Source organism: Mizuhopecten yessoensis, unplaced genomic scaffold (genome assembly GCF_002113885.1).
Source record: "Mizuhopecten yessoensis strain PY_sf001 unplaced genomic scaffold, ASM211388v2 scaffold3427, whole genome shotgun sequence".
NCBI classification, from domain to species: Eukaryota; Metazoa; Mollusca; class Bivalvia; order Pectinida; family Pectinidae; genus Mizuhopecten; species Mizuhopecten yessoensis.
The window spans coordinates 594361-607465 of record NW_018405039.1 but is presented as its reverse complement, the minus strand read 5'-3'; the positions used below and the strand labels follow the sequence as shown (position 1 = coordinate 607465).

At 35.6% G+C, this 13105-nt stretch overlaps 2 protein-coding genes across 8 annotated transcripts in view; one reads left to right on the top strand and one right to left on the bottom strand.

Moving 5' to 3' along the window:
* The window catches only part of LOC110447458 (ribosome biogenesis regulatory protein homolog), a 16839-nt gene extending 11050 nt beyond the window's left edge, over positions 1-5789 (bottom strand). The window contains exons 1-5 of the mRNA XM_021493167.1: positions 5603-5789; positions 4420-4492; positions 4004-4042; positions 3023-3061; positions 2352-2572 (exon numbers count right to left, since the gene is read on the bottom strand). Coding sequence (XP_021348842.1) covers positions 2352-2572; positions 3023-3061; positions 4004-4042; positions 4420-4492; positions 5603-5754 — 524 coding nt within the window. The 5' untranslated portion in view covers positions 5755-5789. The remainder of the gene's footprint in view (positions 1-2351; positions 2573-3022; positions 3062-4003; positions 4043-4419; positions 4493-5602) is intronic.
* A 61-nt stretch (positions 5790-5850) lies between these two features.
* Positions 5851-13105, top strand: part of LOC110447470 (rho GTPase-activating protein 44-like) — a 66813-nt gene continuing 59558 nt past the window's right edge. For all 7 annotated transcript variants that reach the window (XR_002462597.1, XM_021493202.1, XM_021493198.1 and 4 more), the window contains exon 1: positions 5851-6048. Coding sequence is in view for 6 of the 7 variants with exons in the window: in XM_021493202.1 (XP_021348877.1) it covers positions 5978-6048 (71 nt within the window). In the remaining variant the exon portion in view is untranslated. The remainder of the gene's footprint in view (positions 6049-13105) is intronic.

Here is a 13105-nt window from a genome sequence, read left to right as displayed (position 1 = left end):
TAATAACTACCAATACTGGTATGTCTGACCTTGGTCTGGTCTGTGATAATAACTACCAATACTGGTATGTCTGACCTTGGTCTGGTCTGTGGTAATAACTACCAATACTGGTATGTCTGACCTTGGTCTGGTCTGTGATAATAACTACCAATACTGGTATGTCTGACCTTGGTCTGATCTGTGATGATAACAACCAATACTGGTAAGTCTGACCTTGGTCTGATCTGTGGTAAATAATAACTACCAATATTGGTATGTCTGACCTTGGTCTGATCTGTGATAATAACTACTAATACTGGTATGTCTGACCTTGGTCGGGTCTGTGGTAATAACTACCAATACTGGTATGTCTGACCTTGGCCTGGTCTGTGGTAAAAACTACCAATACTCGTATGTCTGACCTTGGTCTGGTCTGTGATAATAAATACCAATACTGATATGTCTGACCTTGGTCCGGTCTGTGATAATAACTACCAATACTGGTATGCCTGACCTTGGTCTGGTCTGTGGTAAATAATAACTACCAATATTGGTATGTCTGACCTTGGACTGGTCTGTGATAATAACTACCAATACTGGTATGCCTGACCTTGGTCTGGTCTGTGGTAATAACTACCAATACTGGTATGTCTGACCTTGGTCTGGTCTGTGGTAATAACTTCCAATACTGATATGTCTGACCTTGGTCTGGTCTGTGATAATAACTAACAATACTGGTTTGTCTGACCTTGGTCTGGTCTGTGGTAATAACTACCAATACTGGTATGTCTGACCTTGGTCTGGTCTGTGGTAATAACTTCCAATACTGGTATGTCTGACCTTGGTCTGGTCTGTGGTAATAACTACCAATACTGATATGTCTGACCTTGGTGTGGTCTGTGGTAAATAATAACTACCAATACTGGTATATCTGACCTTGGTCTGGTCTGTGGTTATAACTACCAATACTGGTATGTCTGCCCTTGGTCTGGTCTGTGGTAATTAATAACTACCAATACTGGTATGGTTGACCTTGGTCTAGTCTGTGGTAATAACTACCAATACTGATATGTCTGACCTTGGTCTGGTCTGTGGTAATTAATAACTACCAATACTGGTATGGTTGACCTTGGTCTGGTCTGTGGTAATAACTACCAATACTGGTATGTCTGACCTTGGTCTGGACTGAGTTAATAACTACCAATACTGGTATGTCTGACCTTGGTCTGATCTGTGGTAATAAATACCAATACTGATATGTCTGACCTTGGTCTGGTCTGTGGTAATATAACTACCAATACTGTGGTAATAACTACCAATACTGGTATGTCTGACCTTGGTCTGGTCTGTTGTAATAAATACCAATACTGGTATGTCTGACCTTGGTCTGTTCTGTGGTAATAAATACCAATACTGATATGTCTGACCTTGGTCTGGTCTGTGGTAATTAATAACTACCAATACTGGTATGGCTGACCTTGGTCTGGTCTGTGGTAATAACTACCAATACTGGCATGTCTGACCTTGGTCTGGTCTGTGTTAATAACTACCAATACTGGTATGTCTGACCTTGGTCTGGTCTGTGATAATAACTCCCAATACTGGTATGTTTGACCTTGGTCTGGTCTGTGGTAATAACTACAAATACTGGTATGTCTGACCTTGTGTCTGACCTTGGTCTGGTCTGTGGTAATATAACTACCAATACTGTGGTAATAACTACCAATACTGGTATGTCTGACCTTGGTCTGATTTGTGGTAATAACTACCAATACTAATATGTCTGACCTTGGTCTGGTCTGTGGTGATAACTAACAATCCTGGTATCTCTGACCTTGGTCTGGTCTGTCTACCAATACTGGTATGTCTGACCTTGGCCTGGTCTGTGGTAATAAATACCAATACTGGTATGTCTGACCTTGGTCTGATCTGTGATAATAACTACCAATACTGGTATGTTTGACCTCGGTCTGGTCTGTGGTAATAACTACAAATACTGGTATGTCTGACCTTGGGCTGGTCTGTGGTAAATAATAACTACCAATATTGGTATGTCTGACCTTGGTCTGGTCTGTGGTGATAACTAACAATACTGGTATCTCTGACCTTGGTCTGGTCTGTGGTAATAACTACCAATACTGGTATGTCTGACTTTGGTCTTGTCTGTGGTAAAAACTACCAAAACTGGTATGTCTGACCTTGGTCTGGTCTGTGGTAATAACTACCAATATTGGTATGTCTGACCTTGGTCTTGTCTGTGGTAAATAACTACCAATACTGGTATGTCTGACCTTGGTCTGGTCTGTGGTAAATAATAACTACCAATACTGGTATTTCTGACCTTGGTCTGGTCTGTGGTAAATAATAACTACCAATACTGGTATGTCCGACCTTCGTCTGGTCTGTGGTAAATAATAACTACCAATACTGGTATGTCTGACCTTGGTCTGGTCTGTGGTAAATAATAACTACCAATACTGGTATGTCTAACCTTTGTCTGCTCGTCCCACACCATCTTGCTTCTCTTCTTGTTCTGTATTCCCTTCATTTGGGCATACTCCTCCCATTTTGTGAAGGCTCTAGCTTTGGGCACCTATATAACAGCAACATACACGAATAAAACTTAGCAGACAGCTGGTTGTATTGCAGGGAATTGCTTTTATGCATATATGTAGTCAAGTCAAGTCAAGTAATCCAATAACTGGGCAATATTTGGTCAAACTTGTACTTGATGACATTTGTTATTGCATTACTGATGTAGCTTAAAATCAAATAATTGGAAGCAGTTTACATGTCACTTCTAAAAATAAAAAAAAGGCTGATGATCCCAGAGGTGAAATGGAAAATGTTTAGATGTGTTCTGGATACAGAATTACTGGGATGCAGCCTTTCCAGGTCATGTAAATCAACTTCCAACAATATGTGACAGATTCAAACGACTCATACACCATATTGTGTAGCTTTATTATTAATTTCCAACTCTGACCGACAGAATGTGGGCAAGTTGACAAGTCTGAGTAAATCATTATAGCAAGCTTCTTACCGGTCTTCCTCTTGGAATCAAAACCTTGGTATCAGGTAACTGCAAGATACAGCAAAAATATTACTGATATATTTTCTAACATTAAAATATCATAAATATTATAGTAGTATCACAGAATGGTTTTATATATGTACCAACACGATTTAAGCATTTTCAAGGTGGTATGACCATACATGATGTTTTTGAAGACCCACAGATATTCAGAAGGGCAAACAATTAATGGCTTATATCAAAACATCAATATTAAATTACTAACAAACTTCCATTAATGAATTATAATTTCAATCTAGTAATCCCTGATATTGTATCCCTGATATTGTATCCCTGAATCCCTGATATTGTATCCCTGATATTGTATCCCTGATATTGCCTAACCTTGATTGCAATGACTACTCCAACCATTAATGTTGTATCAATTGTTCCTCAACCAATTCCTTGCTACTATAACATTATCTTACTTTGACCAATACCACACCAACAACTGATGTCTTACCTTGACCAATACCATACCAACAACTGATGTCTTACCTTGACCAATACCATACCAACAACTGATGTCTTACCTTGACCATTACCACACCAACAACTGATTTGTTACTTTGACCAATACCATACCAACAACTGATCTTACCTTGACCAATACCATACCAACAACTGATGTCTTACCTTGACCATTACTACACCAACAACTGATGTTTCACCTTGACCAATACCACACCAACAACTGATGTCTTACCTTGACCAATACCACACCAACAATTGATTTTTTACCTTGATAAATACCATACCAATGACTGATGTCTTACCTTGACCAATACCACACCAACAACTGATGTGTTACCTTGACCAATACCACACCAACAATTGATTTTTTACCTTGACCAATACCATACCAATAACTGATGTCTTACCTTGACCAATACCACACCAACAAATGATGTCTTACCTTGACCAATACCACACCAACAACTGATGTCTTACCTTTACAACAACCACTCCATCTTCTTTTTCTGTTGGCAACTAAAACAATTAAAACACATTTATTCAGAAATATTCTAAAATGTGGTTCATTTTTGCTTTAGGAGGTGTCATGTCAGAATTTTTAGTTTTTTTGATACTGATGCCAGAGTTAAATTTGCTGATTGTTCATAAACATGGGGATGTTTCCTTTGCCTCCAGGGTTCTTGTTTAATCAATTGCTAAATCTGTTTTCTACATGACTAAATTTTTAAATATGTTTAGTCTGTTATTGCTCTATTGACTTAAGGATTACCGACAGTAGTCTACTAGATAGCTGTTGAGACAGATAGGGAGAGAGTTATGAAGCAGGCCAGAACTCTAAAGCTTGTACCTGGTAATAGTTATTTATGTGAATTCCTCTGATATATAAATCTCACCTGAAATATTCTGTTAATAAGCAATTGGGCATTATCTCTAGCTAAGTCTTTCAAACATACATCCCTCTTAGATCTGAAAAAGAAAAAGAAATGTATACATTTATATCTGAAATTGTATTTTACTAACCATTATAATCCTTCCGCATTTAAGCAATTTTGGTCTCTGTGGAGTATAAGATATAGATGTATAGATAGAATGTTTTACTAATTATGAGGACAAGTTTGATCCTCGTTTAAAGAAGTCTATTATTATTATTATTATCAATATTGTGTGGCATTTGATGATTTTTACCAAAATACAGTGTTGATCAGAACTGAAACTAAATTATGCATTTATTATTGACCAACCCTTAAAGTACCATTAGAACTATATTAGTATTAGAGATTCTTATAAATAATGGGTACAGGAAGAATTTTGTCATAAAACTGTTTCTGAGCTACCAAATTGAAATTGAGATTTTTTAAATTTGAAAAACAACATGATTTTGTGAGTTCATGCATTTTCCATGCAAATTCTTTGTGTTTTTATCATATGACAATCACTGTTGGTAAATGTAACATTTTCTCAAAATCTCAGTACACACATAACTATTTTTAAAGGTTGATTATCAGATATTTATTACAAGATCTAAATACTGTCGAGCATATGTTGATAGACCATTCAGAGTTCAAGTTGGGTCAGATATTAATTTCAAACACTGAAACATACTGTTTATGTTTGACAAAATACTTTTGAAAAGTGAAACAACAGAAACAACTGATTATTTGAAAGACTGTTTTTTATTATTTTTATCTGTGACTGTTCAAATTTAATTGGATACGGACATCAATAATTTCACTATCAATTAGATGCCATAAGATGCAGTATCTATAGGTAACAATTTTATTGACCTATTAAATTTAATGAAGATGATCACAAAAATATCACACAAATAATCATCGAAAACTTTTTGAAGATAATACAACAAATAAAATATTTAACTAAAATTAAAATGTAACTTTACTTGTCTATAAGACGAAGCTCTAATGCGTAAGAATTCTCTATTACGTGATAAATTCATCGCCATACGAGAAAACGTTACAAATAGTTAGCATATGCCCCAAGGCCAAGACAGCGCCGTCTATCAACAAACAGATTTTTGGTCCGAACTATACAGCGGGCTAGTAAAATAACATATCTTACTTGTATTTTCTGATGTCGAACGGATTTGTATCAACAGCAAGCAAGTTTCCCTCGTCAATTTCAAGATCTATATCTTTAGTAACTTCGATTGTTTTATAATTTGCTTGTTTCTCTATCTCTTTCGCAAGCACTTGCTCCACGAGGTCTGCCATGTTCCAATATCTACTTCCTACAACCGAAGACACGTGGAATTTGATTGGTTGGTGATTTTTCAAGCATCCAATCAAAACACTTCTGTCAATGGTAGGAAGAACATGTCTGTCGCCTGTGGTATGAAGTGAAAATGACACTCTACAGAAAATGCCGATGAAATACTGCAACCTCTGGTTTTAAGTTAATTTTATTCGTCGGAAGTGGACAAGATAAAACAACACAATGTTGAAGCGGGAGAATCTGAGGAAGAATTTCCTCCGTGTGAAGCAAATGGCGGATCAGAATTTGGGAAGGTGGGGCATTTTTCAGAGTTTGTGTTCTGCTGTCAAAATTTAGCTACATGTATCTAATATTACAATACTGACCGCTGTAACAGTGAATTTACAGTTAATTGCCATGTCTTTTTGTTTATCTAATGTTGATCTCAATCCACTGTAGATGATCCTTTCTGAGTGTCATCAGTGAACTTTAATGGTGTTGATGTTGATTATAAAAATACACTCCATAAATCAAGCTTACCAACAGTTACAGAAAGCTGGCCTGCATCCAACCACCTGATATTTATCTTCTTTTAAGTTGTACACTTGTAGCTGACCAGGACTGGGTCATGCCACCAATCACCATGGTCCAATAATTATATAACCTGGAGTCTGTTTAATTTCCAGATAAATATACCAATGGCATAACATAGGATCTCATAGGTCTTCAGGTCAGGTTTTGTTGAAGGAATATAAAGGGAAAGTAGTTGAACTGATAAGACTTAGTAATCATTTACAACCTTCAGCTATATATCCAATCTAGGTGGAGTTCACCAAGCCATGCATACAAACCCTAATAGTCCATTTATATTACCCTGATTTTTGTTTTCAAAATAAGCAAAATAATAGCTGTCACCATATTACATATAGCTTAGGTTATCTTAGAAATAAGTAGATACATAAGACTGTGCAAGTATAAAAGATAAAAAAAAAATGATGGGAGGGTTAAAGCTATACCCTGATTGTTTGAATCTGTTTTAGAATCTTCATTTGTTCCCAAACATTATTTGCATGATACTGACATATCAATACAAAGGATTTAAAAATTATAAGCAATGTAAGTCTTCATTTCAGAGGACTTTCATTTTAACCAAGCTTTCCACAATTGAAAAAGTTTGATATGATCTGAATCAGAAGGAGGAAGTCTCATTTTTCAAATGTGTGTGCAGGGGAAGTGGGGTTTGTTGGTGTCACGTACATGACACATGTAATATATGTTCTTTTGCCTTCATTGCAATTTCCTCTTTTCTTTGATTTCCCTTCACACTCTTATTTGTGGTATGAATTTACATCTGACATATGTAATGATTATCCAAGAAGTGGAATTGTTTTTGCTTATTGTCAATGACCGTTGTTTTTGCTCATTGTCAATGACCGTTGACTTGTAATCTGTTAATTAATTGTACTAGTCTTGACTCCAGATAGTCTGGATGTTGCTGCTACTTCATGGTACATTTATATTATATAAAATTAATCTGTGTATCGTTGATAATTAAAAATACTCAAAACTGAGACACTCTGTATCTACTGTATATATTGTTAATCAGCATAGCTTTGTTGCAGTATTTTCTGTATAAACTACAATGGTACTTTTTCAAGAGAAATTCTGTCATTTTTATGCTCCCATCTTTTTATGGAGGGGCCGGGTGCCATATAGTGTTACAAAATTGTCTGTTCCATCATATTCTCTGTCATGTCATGTCATGTCACAGTTACTATTTGTAGGCCAGCACAGGGGCAATAGGGTATCTACGGTATTGAAGGTCTGAGACCAATTTTATTGATAAAGGAAACAAATACAACTTTCCTTTGAAGAATTTATGAATCGATCAGATGTTATGGCGGTGTCTAGATTTGCCGTCCAAATATATGTAACTCTTCAAATAAATGTACTTTAATCAGCTAATATTCTTAAGTCTATTAGTATCTTAAATACTTGTTATATACTTTTTATTTATAAACCGGTATTTTATATCGGGTGGTTGGGGTGGCACAGTAGAAATTGCACTTTCCTTTCAATAAGATGACGAGGGTTGATTCTCCGATTGCAATTTGAAAAGTATTTGATCGCCGTCACAAACACCGGAGGTTTCTCCAGGTAAAAGACTAAAACATCCTTATTTATGAAAGTTTCTTTATTTTAAATCTAGCAATATGTTGCAGTTGCATTTTCATCTGAAGCTGAAAATTAAAAAAGAAGAAATATTCTTGTTCAAGTTGTTGGAGAATTGGGAATTAAGGCTGAATTTCAGTCCAAAATGGCCCAATGGCCCAAGGAAAAGCACTGATTTATTTTCAGTTTTAACTAGCTGTACTGTTCTGTTGTTAAATCCTCAGACCTCACAACTTGCATTTTCTATCGTTTACTGATCTGTTGACAAGGTATGATGACTATCAATGTATACCAGCCTTACTGTGACTGCATGTTTCGGCATGTACAGCTTAATAAATGATGTGTAATTTAAACCTAGCTTATAATATACAAAATGTTCAGCTGCATTTTAAAACTTTGGTATTTATTCTAATTGTCATTTCAAAGACATATTTGTAAGTTACAATCCTGTGGATGTTGACTGTGTATATTAAAACACATAAGTTATAACCTTAAGTATAATCTGCAGTTGTTGCAGGGCCTGAAGCTAACTTTTTTTTCACTTTCAAAAGTTTTGCAGGTGAGTAAGAAATCCACCTTTTTTGTTCAATATACATTTTTGCTCAATATACATAACTAGACATGGAAATAGATACTTAAAGTTAAATTATGCAATGAATTTATTTTTTAGCTGCGAAAGGTAAACTTAACTGTAAGTGTAAATTTTGAAGCATATGTTGATCATGACTGTCTCTTCTTTACACATTTGTCTTACACAGTTTCATTTTGCACAAAGGAGCAACTGGGTTTTTCCATCTCCATAGGTAAGATAAATATACCTGTCACTGTACATGTATTTCTTCCTTTCCTGTGAAGCTGATTAAATGTATCTAATTCTGAGGACAACTTAACCTGTATGAGTTACTGATTTGAAATGTACAGTTGTATACAGAATTGTATCAAAATAAGCATTAACAATTCTGTGTATAGTGAACTTTTATATTTTTAGCACATTCTAGCATGGTTGGTTGAACATTCATACACAAATAATTGCTTTATCATAGTGTTATGTTATGTTAAATGTCTATATATAAAATCTCTCAAACTATTGGTACAGTATATGATATTGATAATGTATATATAATTATCATATGCATATGTAATGTACACTTGTATAATATCAACAAAGATATGGGAGAACTTTTTCCCTTTTTGACAGACAAGGAAATTGTAGCCCAGTTAGCAAATGTATAGATGTGTTAAGAATTGGTGTATGTCGTCGGTCATGAGTAGATACTAGTATATCATTATATTATAAACTCAGGCATAAATGTTCTATATATGTAAAACGTAATGTGTAATATCATTATTGTGATGTCACAAGGAACAGTAGGATGTCTTTACAAATTTCTTTTGAATGCTGCTACAGTCTAAATAGTATCAATAAACAGTATAATTGTGTGTGCTATGGCATAATTGAACATTGGATAAAAAGAATATCAGATTTGTTGCAATCCATGTGAATTTGTTTAATGTCTATAAAGCTTGTTGTTTCTGTAATGGGAATCTTTGTGATCTTCCAAGTCCAGACACTATAAAAGATTACTATCAGGGGGGGGGGGGGAATCATATTAACTTTATTATCGATATAACGTATCAAGTTACAAACAAAAGCTGATAATGGATTATACTATAATGTTAACCCACATGCTGTCACTTGTCCCATTTTATACATGTACATACACACTCCTCCCTCCTTTACTCACATGCTTTATTATACGTGGTAGGTGTCAATTACAGATGATCTTAATGGAAATATAATATCTTAAAGAAACAAGAGGGTACAACCATTATTAATTGTTTCGTTATACATCTTTTAAAGAATTTGTTTTGGAACATACAATTCAACATTGCCAAAGAAAACTAGTCTGCTATATACTGACCCAGGAAAGGGATGTAGGTAATGTGGGTGGTGATTACATAGATTAGTGGACAAACCATGTCCAGGTGGGTAGGTGATGGATGGTCACACTGTATAGACCACAAACCTGTTGATGAGTCAGTACCAGTGGTGACTCAGGCTGCTGGTATATTGTAAATCAGTGCTATAGCTGTGTGTATTATATAGTAAACATTCACTGATATTAAAAATTAATGTACCAAATTGGCAAAAGTTTCCATGACAATTTTAAGGGGGTTGAGGGCCTAAAGTTTTGTCCATGTCTGTCCCAACCTTTTCTGTTGCATTCCTAATTCCTCAATCATTAGCATTGCTCTACTGAATATATTTCTGAACAGTTTTTGATCAAACTTTATATAAAGGTCAAGTATGAGAATGTTTAGAATGAGTTCCTCCTTCAAGGTTACAAGCTTAAGGTCATGGCCAATACGACCAAATATTTATTAGATTTAAGAAAAAAAACACCCTTATCAATGTGCATGGTTACAGGGACATTCATGTCTTACAGAAATTTTCTAGTTTTGGTTTAATGCTTCTGAACTGCTAAACATCTAATGAACACATATGTGTATGTGTGTTCAAAAATATCTATATGTTCATCATCCTAACAACCAGTGTGGTGTCTTTTGCCAGATGGCAGTTACATGTAGTGGAGATCATGATCATTGGTGGTCTGATCTGCTGGATAACCAAACTACTGGGTAGTGAAGCCGACATAAAACCTCTCAAACAAACAAGCAATCACGGTCAGAATCAAAGTAAAGGTCAAAGTTGAGAGGCTAGGAATTCTATTTGACAGACGTACATGTATATGCAGTTGTATAAAAAAAGTATGGTAAAAGTTCTAGACCAATTCTGCTTTGATGTTTTAGAAAATGGCAAAAGCAAGAAAAGATATTTTTGGGCAGAGTGGTTACAACTCTCCAGCCTTCCATGCATGGTCAGAGTTCGATCCCCGAAGTTGTCATACGCATGGATATTCAGAAAGTGTTTTTCTCTTGCCCACACAACTCCAACAACCCAGGTGGAGTATAAAATGGTCTGGGGTGGATGTTGCAGTACCTGTGCTGTAGCATTCAAGTGAGGTGGCACTATAAATGATACCGTTGGAAGCTCGGTGCCAATACAAACAGAACACAATACATCTCCAGCACACACGCAGGCATACACATAGGGAGATATTAGCCAGGTGGCATAGGACTAGTAGTTAGTGACTGATAAGGCAGCTCCTGCGAATTCCTCAAAATTGTATTGATTAATGTACATGTATATGCTAATTGTATTGGTTGTATAAATTGTATATCTATGCCATGGACTGTAAAACGCTTTAGAGTGGCTATTTCTAGCTAGATAGGGTGCTATATCAAATATTGTATATTATTATTATTATTAAAAATCGGCAATAGTTACTAAATGTCAAATCAATCGACTGTTCTAGGAACTGAAATTTCCCTGTCTATACAAGTGTCCTGATGCAGGAAATGTTAGATTTTGTGTCAATAGTAATTGGTTTAAATCCTTCCTGTTATACAGCAAATAATCTGAGTTCAAATGTTAATTTCCTTGTGGTTATTTATATGAAAATGATATCCTGGTTCTGTAATAGACATGAGATGAATAAACCATGTGAGTGGTTCCCAAAGTACTGTATCAAGTTTATGTCACCTTAACAAAGTCTATAGAAGAATCCCTTGTCAAGTGTCCCTGCCTACTCACAATGATAGACCTGGTCTTACAAATATGGCTATGTTATAAACAGCTCTCAAGGCAGTGTATATATACTTGTAACAAGGAAATTAATATGTCCACATACATTACACGTGGCCCAGCATATTGTTTGTAAATCTCCATGAGGTACATCTGTATGTAGCTGGGTGATAATATGTTTTGTTGGTATACACCTAAATGGCCTGGACAGTTCTCGTGACACATACATCTTATACACACACACAAAAAATGAAAAAAAAGAAGGATGGCAGAATTTGATTTTTTTTTTTTTAAATATTTACTTTTAACTCCTGTTATTCGGTTAATTGATGAAATGAAGAATTTATGTACATAACAAGGTATGGATGCCCTGTCATGTGAAAAGCATTGAAAGAATGTACCATTATAGTTATAAAATACTTGTAGATTGTCTGGTCACTTTTTCATCTAACAGATGTACATGTTTACATAGTCTTCAAGTTAACTTTTTTTTCCATGAACCTCCTAACATTGAGCCAGGAAGTCAGAGTTCAAAGTTTACTTAGATGGTATAAAAGGAGTTGTTGATATAGTGTGTAGACATGCCAGATCACTGACATTTTTCCTATGACCATTTTTTTTTTTTTTTTAATTTCAAGTCTATTAATCATTCCTTACACAGAAGCCGTAGGACTGGTGGCTGACCTTTCTTACCACAGGCAAGCAATTGTGTAATGTGCTGCAATAAAGGGTATGCTGGTGTTGGGCGATACAGGAGCTGGCAGTAATGACTGTGAGAGTGTTAATACCAGGTGTGATGAGACAAATTGGAGTCTGGCCATAACTAGCTCATAGCTTACATTACTTACATCAGACCTATTGTAATGGATAAATTAGTGGGCCATTGGTTATATATCTGGCATGAAACCTGTCTCCTCTAGGACCATATCCACTGATATACCACCCACATATATTTGTTAGATCTGCTGTTTTCCAGAGCACTGTATACGTACTGGTGCATAGTGTTGGAGTGTAGAGATAGTGTGGAGAAGAGGATTAGTGTAGTGTGTTGGTGAAGTGTGTTGGTGAAAAAAGTCGGTTAAGGTAAAGGATACCAACAAATTGAACTAGTTATATTGTTGGGAAAGGAGTGTTGTGTAGTGTTATATCATTGGGAGAGGAGTGTGTTGTGTAGTGTTATATCATTGGAAGAGGAGTGTGTTGTGTAGTGTTATATCATTGGGAGAGGAAGGTGTTGTGTAGTGTTATATCGTTGGGAGAGGAGTGTATTGTGTGGTGTTATATCATTGGGGGAGGAGTGTGTTGTGTAGTGTTATATCATTGGGAGAGGATTGTGTTGTGAAGTGTTATATCACAGGAATGTTATATCATTGAGAGAGGAGTGTGTTGTGAAGTTTTATATCACAGTAATGTTATATCGTTAGGAGAGGAGTGTGTTGTGAAGTGTTATATCACAGGAATGTTATATCATTGAGAGAGGAGTGTGTTGTGAAGTGTTATATCACAGTGAAAAAAGTCGGTTAAGGTAAAGGATACCAACAAATTGAACTAGT